Source organism: Chelmon rostratus, chromosome 2 (assembly GCF_017976325.1).
Source record: "Chelmon rostratus isolate fCheRos1 chromosome 2, fCheRos1.pri, whole genome shotgun sequence".
In the NCBI taxonomy this organism is placed as follows: domain Eukaryota; kingdom Metazoa; phylum Chordata; class Actinopteri; order Chaetodontiformes; family Chaetodontidae; genus Chelmon; species Chelmon rostratus.
In genome coordinates this window covers 29,914,382-29,934,176 of record NC_055659.1, presented here as the reverse complement: position 1 = coordinate 29,934,176, position 19,795 = coordinate 29,914,382, and the positions used below count along the sequence as shown (strand labels likewise).

At 42.0% G+C, this 19,795-nt stretch overlaps 1 protein-coding gene across 1 annotated transcript; it reads right to left on the bottom strand.

The window, feature by feature from the left end:
• Positions 1–983: 983 nt before the first annotated feature.
• On the bottom strand, positions 984–18,891 carry atxn7l2a (ataxin 7-like 2a). The gene is made up of 10 exons (XM_041955918.1): positions 18,762–18,891; positions 17,650–17,718; positions 16,215–16,554; positions 15,145–15,401; positions 13,253–13,335; positions 8,151–8,362; positions 7,227–7,407; positions 5,903–6,024; positions 2,816–3,782; positions 984–1,237 (listed from the first exon to the last, which is right to left on the bottom strand). Exons 1-10 carry the CDS (start codon positions 18,889–18,891, stop codon positions 1,220–1,222), a joined length of 2,379 nt encoding a protein of 792 aa, XP_041811852.1. The 3' UTR covers positions 984–1,219.
• Positions 18,892–19,795: the final 904 nt, after the last annotated feature.

Sequence of the window (19,795 nt, the reverse complement as noted above, 5' to 3'; positions counted from 1 at the left end):
ATTAAGCCACTACTTAAAGTTTCTCATTATGATTTACAGGACCCCCGTCACTTAAGTGGAAAAGGGCTCCCACAGAGATGCTTCACTCCTATTTCATGCTTTTGGATTTAGTGCTTGCTTGGTATTTCGTTAGATGGTGGTCTGGTTCACAGCACACTGAGAATAACTGATAGGATTTACCTAGACGTGTGCTGGACCAGTCATTCATTATCATTAAGTATGAGAGGGACAAATTATGTCTATGAACAGAGGTAAAATGGAACTGGGTACATTTCCTTAAAGACGGTACTTAAGTACAAATTTGACATAGTCATCACTAAATTTTTGAATCACAATAAAGTAGGCCATAGTGGGGCAACATTATTCTAATACATTAAAGGGTTTCATAAAAACCATCCATGTCATTAATACTCTCTTAAGTGAGCATTACATTCCTTCTTGAGTAACTTGTGATTGCTGGACTGTTTTGGATTGTTAATTTCGATCATAGACTGTAAATATGATCTCTATGGATACCATTTCTGTAAAAAATAGTGTCAGACTTGCCTTGATTAAAAAAAAAATCTTATCTCACAAACTGTATCACAGAAGGTGGAAATGTATTTTAAGTTCTACTGAGGATCCAAGAGTTTCTGAAAATATCAGATATGTGGAATCTGAAATTAAATTATGCCCAAGACACTGCATTCACTGTGAGCTTCACAGATCAATACAGTGCTAGAACAAACAAATACAGAACAGGGGACTATCATACACTGAGGAGTGTTTACTGAAGAAAATGGGAAATTTAGAGAAAGATCAAGAGCTTAAATATTACACATATAGCTTTAGAAATAGAAACCAAGAAACCAAGTGTAAAGGACATTTTTAATCCATTTTTATAAACCAACATATTTAATTTAGCAGCATAACCGGATGGTCTTGAGGTATTTCTTAATCCATACTCTGAATTGTATCCCACCCTCCCACTCCCAGTTCTCCCTCAGACATTCATCCTCACAACAGATTCACACACCAACAGATCCATACTGTACTAACTCTGCACATACAAACAACCTGACATACCCATTCATGAGCGTTTGCTCAATAGACAAAAGGCAGGCAGACGGGCACGCTCGCACTCGCACACGCACACTCGTACACGCATTTGAGTCCTGTTGCCTCAGTCTTGGACTGAGCAGAGCTGGCTCCCTCATAGTGGCTTGTAAGGCAGGCACACTTAATGGTGCAGTTTTGGCTGTGGGACAAGAGAAAAATTTGAAACTGTTACTTCCATTTTGACAGCAGGTTTCACTTCACTTCAGAACTGTACAACATGGGGTAGAATAAAACAAGGGACATAAATGGTGTCAGAAGAGTCACAATCAGGAAAAGACAGAAGAAAAGAAGAATCAGAGGGCTGGTGAAGACACTTTATGTTCAGCTGATGTTTAAAATTAGACTCTTTTAAATTTTGGGGATTTGGGGGTGCTACTGAGCACTGAACCAAAATCAGGGAATGTACTTTAAATATGACCAAGTGACTCTATATTCTGGGTAGCTTTAAATGTTAAATAAATAGCTAAATAGGCTTCAGCTTAAAGCTGCTAACATCTGTTAATTCCAACTGAGTAACCTTGTAATAACGTGTCACTGATGTTGACAAACTGTTTTGACCTAAAGTTGTGAACTGCAGTTATAAAAAACCCCTGCCCATGTTGACATATTCTGAGGTGACTGATTTTTATGAGTTTCAAACTTTTTTTTAGACATTATGTAAATAAGTAACAACAGGTGTCTTTTTTCACAAACACAATTGTCCACAAAAAAATTTGTGTTTGTTGTTGTACATCGTTTTGAAAGGTGGCTCTGAAAAGTTTGTAGCTTGTTCCATCGCAGAGGACAACAGCTGTTGTAAATCTGGATTCACAATAGAATGAAGCGCAATGGAGACACATCAAAAAAGTTTCAAAAAGTCAGTAGAAACTGCTAATAGCACTAATGCCGACAAGTGAGTGCTCAATACTCAAAACATTTCCTGTGGTGTATTCCTTTAAAATGTATGGCCAACTTCGTTAAATACATTTTACTAATTATACTTACAAAGTTTTACTTAAGTAACATCTTCAGTGCAGGACTTTTACTTGGAACAGAGCATTTTTACCATGTGGTATTGTTACTTTTACTTGAGTAGGATCTCCACCACTGCCTGTGGCTGTGTATTGTGTTTGCTGTCACAGAAGAGAAATAAAAAGTCCCCATCCATACATGGTTACTATGGCATCTTCCTGCAGTCTTCAGAGCAGAGTTGTGTGAAACACTACTTACCGTGGATAAATGTTACAGTGCAAACACTGAGACTAGATATTACAGAACCATAGTGACTATGGACAGCAAGGCTCCATCAATGAACTGTGTTTGGTGCATTTGCAGTTTGCCTGATTTTGACTTTTCAAGGATGTTTTGGGATACATTCAATAAAGCTGTGTCATATGGCATAGAGAGCAGTTAGCTGGTTATTTCTTTAACAAGGTAAAGGAAGCAGCCACAGGTCATGAAGAGATGGTCAGAAAAAACAATCATGATCAGTGTAGTGTTTGTCAGATTGGCAGTGTTCACTGCTGGTCTCTTCATGGCCTATGGACACTTTACAGAAGCTGTCACGTCAGCTCGACAAATGACTGCAAATCAAGATGACCTTTCTACCTCTATGGAACAAGGACACTAATTATACACCACAGCCTCATGGAGCAAAGCTGCATATTATAACTTAAATGACCAAATCATTTTTCCTGTGTGCTGTTTCATTTCCTCCTTTTCTGTGCTCCAAACTCACCTTCTGTGTGCCCAGTTTTTTCTCCACGCCCCCAGCCAGCCCCGTGCCTTTACTGTCCTTCCAGGGGTAGAAGTTAGAGCGCGGAGAGGAGGAGGTGGCAGAGCTGGAAGAGGAGGAGGACAGGCGGTGCGCTGAGGGTTTAGAGGAGGGCGAGTGCTCCTCAATCCCGCCCCCCTTGCGTTTCTTCACCAGCCCCTGGTGCTCAAAGCCCCTCGTGCTGCCCTGCCCATGAAGTCCTGAGTCCCCCATGCCGCCCTGGCTGTGGGAGTTGTTGGTTTTGGAGGAAGGGTCTGGGGGCGATGAATGGCTCAGAGGAGTGTGTGTTCGTCTGTAGGTCCAGACTGCCTTGGCGGCCGGTGAGTGGGACTCTGAGGGTGAGGGCTGGGGGCGAGGTTTACTGCTGGGGGAAAGCGTGCCATTGGTCTGTCCATGTGGGAGAGGTGAGGGAGCTGGGGGTTTAGAGGAGGAAGATGAGGAGGAGGAGGAAGAGGCAGCAGAAGGTGGGCGGCCCCGGTCTTGGAGGATGATGCAGTTCCTGTCAGGGCCTGAGTGCTCCCCTTCCTGTGACGGGGCTTTGCGTTTGCGGAGGGCGGCGGCAGCAGCTGCCTCCTCTCGCAGCTTCAGCATCTGCTTGCTGGGACGCCCCACAGGGTTCTTGGGTCGCCCAGGAGCCACCTGACGCACCGCCACAGGCTTACTAGGAGACACCAGATGGCCACCACCAATGCTGCTGCCACTGCCCCCGGAGTTCTCTGATTGTATGGCTGTAGGGGGTCTCCCTGGACCACGACTGGAAGAGGAGTAGGAGGAGGATGTAGTTTTGAGGGAGGAGCTGATATGACTTCCTGTGCGGACCTTAGAATGTAATGAAGAGGAAGAAGAGGCGGCTATGGAGGAGGGTGAAGAGGAAGTGACATTCTTGACTGAGGAAGGTGGAGATTGAAGGTCTGTGGCTTGAGGTAATTTCCTGGATTTAGAGAAAATGAATGCATAAATTAATAAACCAAATAGATATCCACTCAGAGAAAAAACTTTTAAAAACTATTAGCCTAGATGACACTGAAGCAGGTCAAAAGTTTAGCTCTAACCCTGAATTTCCAGATCAGCCTTTTCAGATCAAACTTTATCCAAGACACATTTTCTCATGCGGAGCTTCTGAAATCTAGAATTCTAAAATTTAGGAAATCTGATTAAACTCTGACAACTTTCATGGCAACACTGTTCAAGAATTTGAAGTTACTATTTGAAGAAATGAGTATGGAATGTGTCCACTGCAGCAAGCACAGTATGAAGTCTTGTTAACTCTTTCAGATACTGTATTTCCTGAATAAAATCTTAATATTGTTAAATTCATGACATAAAATACAAGAGGACATTGAAACCACATAAACAGAACACATTACATCCAATTCCAGTTGGCAGTTTAACCACTGTTCTAAATCTCTGCTAATTATATTTTAAGATGCAAGTAACATGGCAACAGTCTTCTACTGTGCTACGTTACCTCACTCTACCACCTCTCGCTGCTTTAACAGTTCTGACCATGAATTAAACTTACTAAAACATGTAAAAGTCAGTTGGTAATTTAAAAACAGCTTCTCCTACTGCATCACTAACAGACTCGGCAAAAGTGAAGAATGCCTTGAGACAAAGCAGAACGGCAGACTTTCACATTTTGCAACGGCCATTATTTTCATACATCACACCGTGTTCATTGTTGCTTACTGTAACTTCTTATGGTACAACTGTTCAATTTTAAAGACACTATTAAACACTGCTGCATCAACCTCAGTCAAAGGCTTCTCATGAACAGCAAGGGTGGTACTGACACAGTGCTGGTCTGACCCATCTACACAAGCTGTATAATAATGCAAACTGTAAAATACAATGTGATTAATTGGTTTGTCTCAGTTGTTTGTGCATTATAATACTTTTATATGTCATTGGTTTGATTGTATATCTTCCTTTACTATGGCTGGGGGAGCATGTGATTTGTAACCATTATTGTTTTCATATTGTTCTCATGTTCATGTTCTTTTTTTAGAAAAAAACAACAACCCAATAACAACTGAGTTCAAATACGGGCTACAAGTCCTACACATTTCACTCAATGTGTGGGATAACTAACATTGAGTGAGATAAAACATGCAAATCTTGGTTCAAATATACAATAGTGGGTAGAAGAACAATCTGATTACCAACCAGCCAGGCAGAAGCACAGATTTGCTAGTAAATAGGTTACTGCAGGGCTGTGACATTCTGAACCCAATTCATCCAATGAGCTTTTCTTCTTGTGTGCATGTAAATGTAGTCAATATCAGCTGATATTCAGGGAAACCAGTCTGCATCTTCTTTCCAACTCCACAGACTCTTCACCACTGCTATTCTGGGCAGCAGAAAACACCATCTGCTTCATCTATTAGTGACTAAGCTGTGGGTTACACTCAGGTTTATCCGCTAGTGTTACCAATACACAGGATCTGATGCAGCTAGCCTTCATACATTTACAGTGAGAAGAACCAACAAAGAAACCTGAATGGGATGGAGGTGGAAAGAGAGTGGTACACTTGATCTGGTACAATGCAGATCAATCATTCGCCACCATTTGGCTTTATGCCTTTATTCGACAGTTCAGGTGGAGAGCGACAGCAATGGGGGGAGGACAGCATGCAGCAAGGGATTCTGGGTTGGAATCAAACCCGGGCCACTGTGGTGGGGACACAGTCAGAGCAGCAGGGGCGCACACTCTACAAGGTGAGCTGCCAGTGTGCCTCATTTGTCATAAGCATTTTAAAACATGTCACTGTGGGTTGGCATATTTCTACTCTGTGATGAAGATGGTGGTAGAGTGTATTCCATTAAAAGTAGCAGCCAATTAGCTTTAGTGGGCTAAATAGTTGTCATATAGGCATGTCACCCATCCATACATGTCAACCCTCCCATTTTTCCTGGGATTCTTCTGTATTTTACCCTTCGATCCCGCTGTCCGCAGCAGAGTTTTGTCATTACAAAAAAAAAAAAAAAAACTTAACAAGTAGCGCCATAAGTTAAAAAGGCAAAGCAAGAATGTGAGCTCAGGTGTCTTACTTCCAAAGATGGGCGCTGATGTGCTGCTCCAGCATGCTGCTGAGAGCCGACCTCAGGTGATGAAGTCTCCTGTCAAATGTGTAGATGCCGTGACCCAATGCATGGCTGCCAAATGAACATACCTAGAGAAAGAATAAATATAAATTTGTTATGTTGTTATTTGTACCAGTCGAGGTCAGTGGTGGCTTAGAAACACCTGCATTATTCTGTGGTCTCACAGTTGCAGTCAAATTACATTTCACTGCAGTCTTGCTTTGATGCATTTCTGGGTAAAACAGGATAAAAACCAAATCAACCTCTGCTGTAAACAACAATGAAACAGTTTTCTTGAAACGCACAATTCCCTCCACGAAGACAAGATAAATATCCAAAAGAGCTGTCAGTAGCAGTCACATATAGATATCTAACTTCCCCTTTTTACAACTAAGAACATGTAAGAAAGTTTAGCTAGTACTGGAGTAATACCGCATCGGCCCACTGAGCAGCGTCGCTTGCTCGGACATCATTTGCCATAATCAGTCCTCACAGGGAAAGTTACCTGTGATCTCATCACAAGACTGTGGCCTTATTCTGATCCACTTACTACATACTGCCAACCAGTATGCAGTATTTACTTAAGTAGACTTCAATCTTCCACTATTGGAAGCAGCTGTAAACAACAACACAGCTAATGGCAAACCACCACTGGGACGGTGTCCCTTACTCTTATGCTCCAAAAACAAACAAAAAAAAAATTATAAATGTTATTTTTCCAGATTTCCCGAAAGACGAATGTTGGGTAAGAGGGGTCTGTAAGTATGACTGGAAGGCTGCTAGCTAGATATCCCTGCAGGTGCTTATGGGGCTTCTCAACTCCAACACCATTAGACAACTTCTTTGACTGATCATACATTTTTTTATAAAACTGCCAATATTCAAAATCTACAGAGCTGATTTATTGTCTCAAAAATTCACAGAAGTGAATGTAGTGATGACACAGCATACGTAAATAGTAAAAAAAAATAAACAACCAACAACTTCCTGCTGTTGGCCCGGCTCCAGTGATTTGCACTGTGGGACACAGTAGACAGACTGGCCAATGCTTACCAGAGATTTTTGCAGAACACTGCATACTACATGCTCAGTATGTACTGCCAGTATAGTAGGCAGTTTCGAATGCAGCCAATGTCTTCGGAGTGCAATATAGCACTCAAGGCTTTGCACATCAGGTGCACAGACACAACAGCTTGATGAGATGCTTCTGTTCCATATTTCTGGGTCTGGGACTTTCTGAAACCCCCTTTAAACAAAACAAAAAATCTTTCCTCAAGTACAAACTGCTCACCGCTAGTGGTCTGGGATGTGCAGCAGAAGATGAGAACTCAATGGGCTCCTCGGGTCCTTCTGCCTCACTTTCATCACTGGAGATCCGCCCATGGACGAGTGGTGAGGGGGCTCGGAGACTTCCCTCATCCTGCCACTGCTTCTCCTCCTCTGTGGTGCTCTCTGACACAGTAGTAGACCGACTGTAAAAGGAACAAATTCAACTTGTGGTTTTAATTATATTGTATATAGGTGTACCATAATATACAGTACTGATGCTCACTTTCTCAACCAAACATCCATTGTCGCACAATTACTGGCTGTGCAATGCTACGTCACTCACATCCAGGAACATGATTGAGTAAGACCTCCTACATGAACTTGCTCCAACACTTATTCCCTATGCTTCCATTTGAATTTTCTAGTTCCCTCTCATTGTCTGCATGATTCCATGTAAATCCTTGTAGTTCTAAGGTTTAATAGTAAAGTGACAGGATCTCCAAATCGTAGTCTGAGCAGTGACAACAACAGTTTAACCTAGACAGTCAAATTGTCACACATGGGTTGAACACTTCAAGCAGATTTGCAACATACACACATCTTTTGTAGATTAGCTGTATGTTAGGAGTACAAATAATCTTGGTAAGAATTATTTCCCTGTCGAGTTTCAGTAGCTGACCACGCATCACTGCTGCAAGCCAAATTATTTATTTGATCAACTAAGGTGATTAAAAGAAACAACTGTTATTACTGTGCCTGTGTGAGTGGGCACTAAAAGTGTGGCTGTTTGAAAAACTGAGGAAAAGATTGTTTCAACCAAACATAGCAAACTATTTTGTGGCTTTTTTAAATCTCACTTGTAGAAAGATAAAGGTTTAGAATGCATAGAAATGCCCAGCTGTCAACATGCACACTCATGTATGTACCAATAATTAGCTTCACTAACCTGAAAGCAGGGAGGCTGGTCAGAGGTCTCCTGCAGTGTGGGGCCCCAGCCTGCTCCCTGGGTGCCTCTGGGCTGGGAGAGCGTCCGGTGGAAGAGCCCCCCTCCAGGGATTGGGCCCCTTTCTCACGAACCTTGGTCTTGAGTTCTGCCACTAGCTGGTCAAAGTTCTTGCTGCGGCCCACCACCTTTCTTCGCTGGTGGATAGAGTGGATCTAAGGATCAGGACACAGTATATAGCCAGTTAGTTACAATTTCATTTTGTTTGTTTTCACATCAAAAATGGCTTAAACTTGCACCTGGTGAGCGTCAGAAAATTGTGGACTGGCCTGCCATGCATGAAGGTTGGCTTAAAGCACAACATAATTGATTTTTATTAAGATGTATAACTTAAGTTGTAAAGGTGCTTTCAGGCAGCACTGCTTTGACTGCCACCCAGTGACATCAATGTTCTGTAGTTTGAACAGATGACAGCAGGGTGCAACTCCACCACCACTGCTGCTGCTGGATACCTCCAGTTCTACAAACAACCTACAGCATAGACTACAGGTTCAAGTTACTCTTATCTCATCACTTTGCCAATTATAATTAGTTGTAGGTTAAACTAGAGGAAAGAAACATCAATATAACATGATTAATATAGCAAGTTTGGCTAACTAATATTATAAACATTGTGTATTGGCCCAAACTAGATAATCAAACTTCCTAAACAAACTAGGTCTGATGTTGTTTCTCTTCGTTGATCTGTTTGTTGTCTACTCAGATGGCACCAAATAGCCATGCATGTTCAAGAGAGCAGCTTGCCACTGCTGTCGTGTTCACATTTCAAACAATGGAGGTGCGAGTAGCAACCTCTCACTGGCTGACAGCGTCTTCAAGACGAAAAGGGAAAAGTTGAGTTTATGATTAGAACGGGTTGGAGTTGGGTAAAGGTTCAGTGTCATTAAGGCTACAGTAAGAGTGAAGGCAACTGTGGTGGGATCCATGAGAGTACATGAAAAGAACGTGATTCTACTTAGATACCCATCAGTGGGGTAATTCCATTGTTTCCAGGCAACGGCAGTGGGATGGTGGAGATTATTGAGAACTGAGGATGATCTTTCACACCCAACAAATCCTACAAACTATTATAAGCTCAAGACAGTTTTTCCCCACAGTTCAAGACTAATTTTCTGCCATATGCTAACACTTTGTTCAAAGTCCTGGAGTTGACTAGTGCTGTCAACCAATATTTAAAATTCAAATTTATATTTGAATTCTAAAAAAATGCACACATTCCATTGTGAAAATTAATATTTCATTGTTGGAAAAAAGGCAGCATCGTCGTGGCAGCTGTTCTGAATGACTGTTTCTGTGAACGGAGTCTGGTGGCTGAAAAGATTCCAATGGTATATAATATTTCAACTTAAGATTTCTGCTATGACTCAAAATGAATGCTATCAATAGATTAATTGAAACTGTTGGCTGCTGTTTATTTTGTCACTTGCTGGTCACAGCTGTATGAGTTAGTGGATGTCCCACTGTTTAAAGGAGCATATGAAACCTGTACCCAGAGCAAACCAAGGATCAGAAATTCATCAGGTTTTAAACAGCTGATCCTGTGTCATCAAAACATTTCTATATCTCTTTTTGCTCTGGAAATCCCTGATGATTAATGACAGTAAGAATTATTTCTCAAATAACCAACTTTATTCTGTTAAATGCGAACAGAAATGGGATGCCCATCACACTTTACCAGAGTTCTACGTGACATCCTCAAGTTGCCTGTTTTCCAAATACATAAATTTGCAATGAAATCAAACAGAAAAAAAAAGTGTATTGTAACACTGGAGAACCAGCTAATGTCTGATATTTGTTAAATGACATTCAATTTTTTGTTAGAAAACTAATCCACTAATTGTTTTGGCAAGAGACTCTACTAAATTATTTCAGTAATCCATAGAAAATTCAAGAGGCTTTATCAAGTAGCACTACGGGTTGTCATTGAAATTAAGCATCAGTATGGCATTTAAACATACATCTAATTTCAATCATTCTAAATGAGCGGTTAAAATGACTACATGACATATTTCCCTCCTAGTAGCGGGTGGATGAGAAAATACAGCCACCCACTAAGAGTCTGTTCACCTACCGAGCAGGTATAAGATACAGGCTGTTTTCCTGCATGTCTTTCCCGTCACTCCTGTCATTTCCTGTTAATCAGGTCATCCTGTCTCAACTCAGCTGGATGTGGCCTCTCACACTCACTTCCTCCTTCACACACCAGCCACCATATAAGGACTCTTCCTGTGCTGGGAGCCATTTTCACTGCTCAGTATCACTCAGTGCTGCTCAGTAACAAACAGCAGCCTGCAGTTTCATTCATTTGAAAAGATCTGCTCTGATCTCACATTGCTATCACTCTTTTCCCCACTTCATTTAAAGGGCTTTCACAGCAACTATTAAAAACCAAGAGGCACTGTATAATACAGAATAAATCCAACTCATGCAAATACCTTTACACCAAACAAAGCATTAATGGTGGAATACTAGATTGGTAACCAATTTGTCTTGAATGGTTTGATGAGTATGAAAATGATGTGAAATTATACTATAGACACCTATTGGAAATTATGGAGCAAGGTATTAAACAGCACTATCCACCACCACCACCACGTTCATCATCAAAACACCAAATGAGGTCATATCTGTTGGAAGAATGCTATTCATCCTTCGTGCAGGGTTCAACTCTCTGGGAGAATCAATGACAAGGAGCATTAAAGCTGTACGACACCTTTATGGTGGACTTTACAGTAATTGTCACACATTTGTATATTAACTCATACAAATATTAAATAAGTAGACTAAAAATGCTTCTCCTTTTTAAAAATAATATATATACACATACAGTTGTGTTTACATACACTTGTAAAGAACATAATTTCATGGCTTTCTTGAGTTTCCACTATGACTATGATTTTTCTCTGATAGACTGATTAGAACAGATACTTCTTTGTCACAATAAACACTGATGTAGTTTGGTTCTTTTATGACTTTTTTATGGGTCAACAGAAAAAGTGACCAAATCTGCTGGGTCATAAATATACATACAGCAATGCTAATATTTGGTTACATGTCCCTTGGCCATTTTCACTTCGATTAAGCGCTTTTGGTAGCCATCCACAAGCTTCTGGCCAGCTTCTGGTTGACTCTTTGACCACTCCTCTTGACAGAATTGTTGCAGTTCAGTTAAATTTGTTGGCTTTCTGACATGGACTTGTTTCTTCAGCATTGTCCACATGTTCTCACTGGGGTTTAAGTCAGGACTTTGGGAAGGCCATTCTAAAACCTTAATTCTACCCTGATTTAGCCATTCCATTACCCCTTTTGATGTGTGTTTGGGGTCTTTGTCCTGTTGGAACACCCAGCTGCGCCCAAGACCCAACCTTCGGGCTGATGATTTTAGGTTATCTTGAAGAATTTGAAGGTAATCCTCCTTCTTCATTATCCCATTTACTGTCTGTAAAGCACCAGTTCCACTGGCAGCAAAACAACCCCACAGCATAATACTACCACCACCATGCTTGACGGTAGGCATGGTGTTGGGGTTAAAGGCCTCACCTTTTCTCCTCCAAACATATTGCTGAGCATTGTGGCCAAACAGCTCGATTTTTGTTTTGTCTGACCACAGAACGTTCCTCCAGAAGGTCTTATCTTTGTCCATGTGATCAGCAGCAAACTTCAGTCGAGCCTTAAGGTGCCGCTTGGAGCTTTTGGGCTTCCTTCTTGCACGGCAGCCTCTCAGTCCATGGCGATGCAAAACACGCTTGACTGGACGCTGACACCTGTGTTCCAGCAGCTTCTAATGCTTGGCAGATCTGCTTTTTGGTGGTTCTCGGTTGACTCTTCACCCCCTCTGACCAATTTTCTCTCAGCAGCAGGTGATAGCTTGCATTTTCTTCCTGATCGTGGCAGTGATAGAACAGTGCCATGCACTTTATACTTACAAACAATTGTTTACACTGTTGCTCTTCGGACCTGCAGCTGCTTTGAAAAGGCTCCAAGGGACTTTCCTGACTTGTTCAAGTCAATGATTTGCTTTTTCAGATCCGTGCTGAGCTCCTTTGACTTTCCCATTGTATGTGTCCAATGAGCCCTATTTAAATGGCCTCAGAGAAGTCACCAGCTGTAGTCACTCATAATCACTCACAAGAAGTTGAGAGGCCATGCTATGAAGCTCATTTCATTGACACAACTTTCTAACTCACCAGAATTGCTAATTCATGTTGCTGTATGTATATTTTTGACCCAGCAGATTTGGGCACTTTTTCTGTTAATCCATAAAAAAGGTCACCAAAGAACCAAACTTCATTATTGTTTTTTGTGACAAAGAAGTATCTGTTCTAATCACTTTGTAGAGTTGTAGAAATAACTGGAAACTCAAGAGAGCCATGACATTATGTTCTTTACAAGTGTATGTAAACTTTTGACCACAACTGTATACATCCCTGGAAGAAATATTGACAGTATTTCTTTGAGACCATGACTAACAATAATACATTAGCATGGAAATAAAGGGCCTTGTTGATGTAATTAACTGAATAAATATTACTTAATCTTTACATACCACTCAAAATCTAACTCTATCAAGAACATATGAGATCCAAAAGCAATCTAGAATCTATTCCAGATTAGTTGTTTGCTGTCTGTCTTACCTGCCATATGGAAACTGCAGTTAGCCTTGCAGATTCTGCATTTTATGTATTTTTAAAAAGCTCTAAGGGCATCACTTCATTGTTAAGGGCCTCCATCACACATTATTCCTTTTCTAACATAGACATATTTCTGTTGCTGTCAACCATTTGATAGGCATAGGCACAATGTCAAAAAATATTATCTGACTTCTCGGCTATTGTCTGAGTCATGAAGAGACCATGCGAGACACCCACAACATTGTTTTCTGCTCTAATATGTACTTATTGGGTCAAAAGCAAAAGGGACAAGACCTTTTACTAAACTAGAGAAAATTGAGGAAAGAATGATAAAGAGAAAAATTAAGAAATGAGAAAGAAAACTAAAGGATGTAGGGCATTAGCCTGGTGAAGCTGAGTATGTTTGGAGCTTACATTGCATGTCAGGAGGCGAGTGCAGACTTTCTTCCTGTCGGGGTCAAGGACGCCACAGTGTTTGTCCAAGTCACACTCCCTCTCTGAGGACACAGACAAAGAGAGAATCTCAGCTACATCATCACGCAGTCAGTATCACTATACCCCCACATACAGTGCTGTCAATAATGCAACAAAAAGCCCAGACATTTAGACATTTTCTACATTTTCACCACAACGTGGTGAACAAGCTGGAAGTCAAGGAACCTACATGTTTTGGTCACTTGACACTAGTCATCACAGGTGGTTAAGTCAGCCACGTTTTTCAGTTGTTCAGCAGTGGAGATGTGTTTCTACTTTAATCAATACAGCCATCTACACGGGCTGTGTAACAGCTTGTGGTTTTGTCCCACTTTGAATCTATAATCATGACCTGTGTCTCCTTGGGTCAAGTCTGTCTTTTCTGTTTTACGCACATACAATGACATGCAAAAGTTTGGGTGCCCCTGGCCAAAATCCTTGTTATTGTGAATAGTTAAGCAAGTAAAAGGTGACCTGATTTCCAAACAACATAAAGACGGCACATTTCTTCAATATTTTAAGGAATATTACTCATACATCAGGCTTGTTTAGATGTTCCTTTACAAATATCTGATGCTGAATTTTGTGTTGAAGACACAAGAAAGATTTTCTTCTGATGACTCTTAAATCAAGGTCATATATGTGTAGGTGTCACTGTGCAGTAGAACAGTGCACCACTACTGAGTCTACTAAACCTTCATGAACGTCTTTTGAAGTCAAATGGAGGATTTGATTTGGGTTTCTAGCAATCCTACGAGCAGTTCTCTCAGACAGCTTTCTTGATCTTCTAGACCTCAGCATGACCTCCAGTGTTCCTGTTAACTGCCATTTCTTGATTAAATTATGAACTTAGTAAACAGCTACATGAAAACCTTTTAACCATCTTCTTACAGCCTTCTCCTGCTTTGAGGGTATCAATTATTGGAATTTTCAGAGTGTAGGGAGCTGCTCAAAGGAGCCGATGGCTGCTGATTGTTGGGCTAAAGTTTGAGGAGTCGGAGTATCTATAAAGCTTTGAAATTTACATCACCCGGCCTCTCTTAAGGATGACTGTGAACAAGCCATAGGCCTAACAAGCAATTAAAGTTAACAATTAAGGTCCAAGACAGTGGTAAATTAGACATTGGTAGACATTGGTAAGTTATGAGAGTTCAAATCTCTTGTGGTGGCCAAGCTTTTGTATGGTGCTTTTTTTCCCTTTTATCCACTCTTATTGTACAAAACAAATAATATACTAGCCTTGCTTAAAATGTTGACAAGAATGTTTTCATCTTCAAAAACTGCCTTTTGGAGATCAGTTCATCTTTGGCTCACTTAATTATTCACAGTCACAGAATTTTTGATGAGGGTTGTCCAAACTTTTGCATTCCACTACACCTACAACTGTGCATTAGGCTCTGAGAGCTACCAAAACAAAGCAGTACTCCGGGCGCATTCTGTCCACGTTCCATCCGCAACGCATCTGAGGGAGTCCATAGCTGCAATTTTAGACAACGCATGCAATGCTACCAGGCGCATTCCATCTCCCTTTCAGAAGCGGCTCTCCAATCTGCTCTGCAGAAAATACGCGGTGAGTCTATTTTTGATGAATCTGCTACATTTTCAAAATTAAACACACTGTACACATCAAATGACCAAATGAGCTAAATCTGAGCATGTTAACAAAAGAATGCATGTAAAACGCCCCGCTTCTGCAACGCACCTTGCAGCCGCTTGGAGGACTGGAACAAAAAGACTTTCAGCATGGATCTAAGAAATGGAACCTGACAGACTACATAATAAGCATCCACTTACTCTTTGCATATTACCCAAATTTCTATATTTGTACTCACTGGAGGCCACTTTGTTATAGGGTCTTGGGATCCGGTGGCCCTGTACTGCAGAGGCCATAGAGGAGTCCTTCCTCTGACTCTGGGTGGGGGGCCTATCACCAGGTGAAGGTCTGCCAGGCAGGGTGCCTCCATGCGGCCAGGGTGGATCTCTGAGCGATGGTGGAGGAGAACTCATTGGAGGCTCCAGAGGTGGTGGCTGCTTAAATACTGATGACTCTGTGTGGCTGCTGTGAGAGGACTTGTCCAGTGGGGAATGTCTGGGTGATGAAAGGCAATGAAGAATGTTGACAAAAACAACAGACACATTTTTATCAAAGGCTGCAAAAATTAAGGATTTACAATTATTGTTTGGGTTTGATCTGATTGGCCAATGGTCAGAAAATCAGAGACAGCATACAATCTGTTCATGACATCAGTATTAATCTTTTCTTTGTATTTTCTCTTTCCTAGATGGTTTCCCCTCTCAATTTCGTGCCTAAGGTTGGTGGGAGCAACAGTTTTTTTTTTTTTCATTCTTAACTTAGGGCGTGTATAATGTGAAGCCCTTTGAGGCTGGACTCTAATTCCATTGCATATCTAACCAGCTAACATATTATAGTTTTAATTGCTAACTGATGCCACCAAACGGTTTTCAAAATGGCAGCAGGGACGTTGTCTAACTCTAATTTTTACTCATAAAATTTTCCACCAAAATTTAGGTGCTTGATATCAGCATTTTTGAAACTTATGAAAAACTCATGACATAAATGACAAGTTGTGCTTTTATGGGGTCTGTGTGTTGGACCATTTCTTTCTGGTGCAGTAACTTCCTAACATCTCAGTTGGTTGTCTTTGTCGTGTCAGGAATTTACTGCTATCAGTCAAGAAATACTCAGCACATAACACGATAATGTTCTATTCTAAACCTTTAAAAAAACAAAACAAGAAAACTATATAAAAACAAACGAAACAAAACACAGGACTACACTCCATTCTTTCAAGTTTTTATCTACTTTCTTGTGAAGCTCAATTCTGTGATCCCTGAGCTCAGGTTAGAACTTTCTCCCCAACATGTCCCACTCTGTTCTTACCGTACTCCATCCTTGGAGTTCTTGGAGTGTCTGTACTGGGGTGGGGTGGAAGGTGAAGGTGGTGCTGCCCGTAGCTGCCCAACCCCCTGGCCACGACCCTCCCAGGATGAAGCGGAAGCAATGTTGGTCCCATGGGAAGGAGAGTGGCCGTGGTGGGGCCTCTGCTGGGGCTGGGGTGCAGGGGTGGGAGAGCGCAGTCGGGCGTACAGCTTGGTCAGAGGGCCGTGTCTCCGCTCGCAGTGCTTTTCAAACGCCTGCGGCTTTACAACTTGGCCACAATGGCTGCACACCACCAGGTAGAAGTCATCATGGCCAGGGTAGAGGCCAAAGATTGACATGTCTGGGAGGATAGGGGAGAGGATGAGTGAAGGGGAGAGGAAAGACAATGGACACACACATATCAGACTGCAGAGGAAACAACATGGCAGGGTCACTTTGTGGGGCATGCACGGATGATTACTGCATTATGGAAGATGGTACATCTATCCACTTAAAAGTACTGTCAGAGTTGGACAACACTGGTAGAAAATTTTGATGGCAGAAATCAGTCACTTTCAGAAAAGAAATCTTAACAACATTGGCCGTTTACTTGGTACTTATACAATGTCATGGTGAGTCAAGCAGTTCAACGCTGGTTTAATAGTGTTTTTGGATCGGGCACTGTGGCTTGCTTATGTAGTGGTTAGCCATGGGGCCACCATGCTGTGTCTTGGAGTTTGGATGTTCTCACTCTGAGTGGGTTTCTTCTCATAGTCCAAAGACCTACAGCCAATTTGTGACTTTACCCATCATTGTGAATACATGCTTGTGAGTGAGTGAGTGAGTGAGTGCGTGCGTTTTTTTTTTTTTTCAGACTGTGATAGACTGGCGGCCGATTCAGGGTATATCCTACATCTGGCCTAATGTGAAGTGAGAAGAAGTGGAAAGAAAGTTTCAATTCTAAACTTATTAACTTCAAATCAAAACAAATTTGTGGACCCCAGCTCATTCTTCTCCATCGCTTTGTTCTGGTTGTTATTCCCATGTGACATAGATGCAGCATGACTGTGAGACGGTGAACATACTTAGACACAGACATACCATCAAGGTACTCCTTTTGATTCATCATGTCATGCTCTGACATGCATACACAAAGACAGCTGCTGCTACACACGGCCAGGCCAGGTGCCAGAAGGTGCCTAAACTAAACACTGACCAGCTTTAATACCAGCCCTGGTTTCTGGGAACTAATACATCCATTTACTCACTGTCTCTTGGCAAGGTTGGACCAAAGAAAAGCTAAGGTAGAGTTGATTTAGGCTTTACAGGTCAATGTATATGCACAGTAATTCAGGCACACACAATAAAGCTTATCAGTTTATAGCTTCTTGTCTTTAGATGTCCCAAACAACGACAGACTTCACTACGTCTCATTGATGATGACATACAGACTTACCCTCCTTACTGAGTGACATGGCCTCTGCAGCCTTTTTGCCATTCTTGTTGCAGTCGTCCACATCAGGTCCTGAAACATCACACATTACATGCATGTTCAACGAGCCCCTTGGAAGGTCAGATGTTTTCCAAAAGTTGTATGTCAGGTTCATCAGCAAGACAAAGCCTGACCTTACTCCACAAATTCTGCACATAATCAGTCCCTTAAGCTGTGTTATATAAAAGGGCTGATTTGCGGGTCAACTGCTTCTCCACTGACTGCTGCTGGTCATTTTTTTCTGTTCATTTTTCTCACAGGTTTGCTAATAACAGCAGGTATTGTGTGGTGGAACAGGACTTCATTTGATAGTTATTGACAAAGTAGCACTTGGAGGGATGCCAGACAATGAGTGAGCGCACATACTCTAAGCTGGGAAGGGCGAGAGCACTTTTGGGCTGAAGTCACACATGAGATTTCCTGTCGCATACAGAAATGTTAACATCAGTTAAATGAAAGCGGCGACGCTGGGAATCAAAGGGGAACATTAAAATGAAGCGAAAAGAACACAGGGTAACGTTAGCCAATATCAAAGGCTGGGCCAGCATTTACATGGTGGCAACAGCATCAGACTCCTCCTCCGTCACCGGTGTCTACTCTCAATCCTCCTGCTGCTGCTAGCATTAGCATGCTAACGCTAACTGCCTCGTCGTCAACGGCTAGACTGTCTTGCTTGCTAGCACGTTAGCTAGCTAGCCTAGCTTTTCACGGCAAGAAGTTGCTCGCCTACCCATCCACACTAGCCTCCTTCCGCTCTGATGCCACCGCTGCCCGGCTCGTTTCACTCAAATGAAACGCGTCCCCGAAACGCTGGCAGTTTGTTTCATGGCCACAGCCGTAAAATACAAACTATAATGGCTATATCTGAATAACTATCACTTGTTTTTTCTTGAATACAGCATATGCAGTGGGACCTGCGAGAGAGCAACATGTTACCCACCCAGCGCTAGGACCCGGCAGGGTCTTTGTTTGGGTAACATGGTTAGCTCTGTCCTCCGTTTCCACGAAAATAACCCCCGGTGCTTTGGTTAAATGGCTTCATAGCTGCCAGTGTTTGCGTCAATATGCTTCCTTACCATCCGCCGCTGTCACACCGGCCCACTCGGCCCAGGCAGTCCAGCTTTGACCCACGAAATCATCGAGGCTAGGCAGCCGCCGATCCAGAGCAGCCATTACTTTTACTGCGCGTTCACGCACCGCCATCATCGCTGCGCGGCAAGCAACTTACGTCATATTTCGCGCTCTCGACAGGATAGGAACTTCCTGCGTGCGCGTTCTTGGGACACAGTGGACTGGAACAGAAAGTCTCGAAATGTTTTTTCTTCTAATCACTTTAACAAACGAATAGAAAACGTTGTGGCTTTGGACTCTTTAAGACGCGAAAGAAAATAATCAGTATTCTTAACCTGGAATCCAACCTGGTGCCAGATTTGCTGTGTTAGTTTTTGGTTAACACAAATTTGGTTAAACACAAGTTTGCACAATAAAAATACAATAATTACGGTCTTAAAACAAAATGTTATATAAGACAATGCTTTGTCAACATTAGCTAACAATCAAATTAAAAATCAGCTGATACACAGTGAATCTGATGTTTAAGGCTGTGGGGAACTTGCCCACTTTCCCCTCTTGATAATTCAGCCTTCATAATTTATGATGAGGTTCAGCTAGAATTGTGTCTCCAGATTCAAAAAGGTTAAGGGCTTCCTGTGCTCATGATCCTCAAAGCTGCATATTTTTATTCCAAGCAATGTTCTATTGGACAAAAACACCACTGTTCAGTGGGAGAGTGAAGCACAGAGAGAGCATTTTCTGAAATGGTGATCAGAAGTCACAGGTCCACACACGTGAACACACCTTCCCCACTCCTAATCCCTGTAAGTGGTTAAGCCTCACACGGCTAGTCAGAGCTGTGCTGCAATACAAACACGATTCATCATGAAGATGTGATGTAACTGTACGTCGCATGTAGACCTACGCTGTGTTGGTGTTTGCGGTCTTGTACTGTCAACACTCAAATCATGTCATCATACATCAAAGTCAGGAAAAAGATGCATGCATCTGTCAGTGGGAATGAAACATCACTTGTGATGAGTTTAGTAAAAATGCT

Excerpts from the sequence above, each read along its gene's own strand:
- atxn7l2a (XM_041955918.1), bottom strand. The coding sequence starts at position 18,891 with ATGATGGCGGTGCGTGAACGCGCAGTAAAAGTAATGGCTGCTCTGGAT. Across the intron at positions 8,363-13,252 it reads CTCGCCTCCTGACATGCAAT|ATCCACTCTATCCACCAGCG; the intron begins GTAAGCTCCAAA and ends CCTGATCCTTAG. Across the intron at positions 6,025-7,226 it reads CACATCCCAGACCACTAGCG|GTATGTTCATTTGGCAGCCA; the intron begins GTGAGCAGTTTG and ends TTCTTTCTCTAG.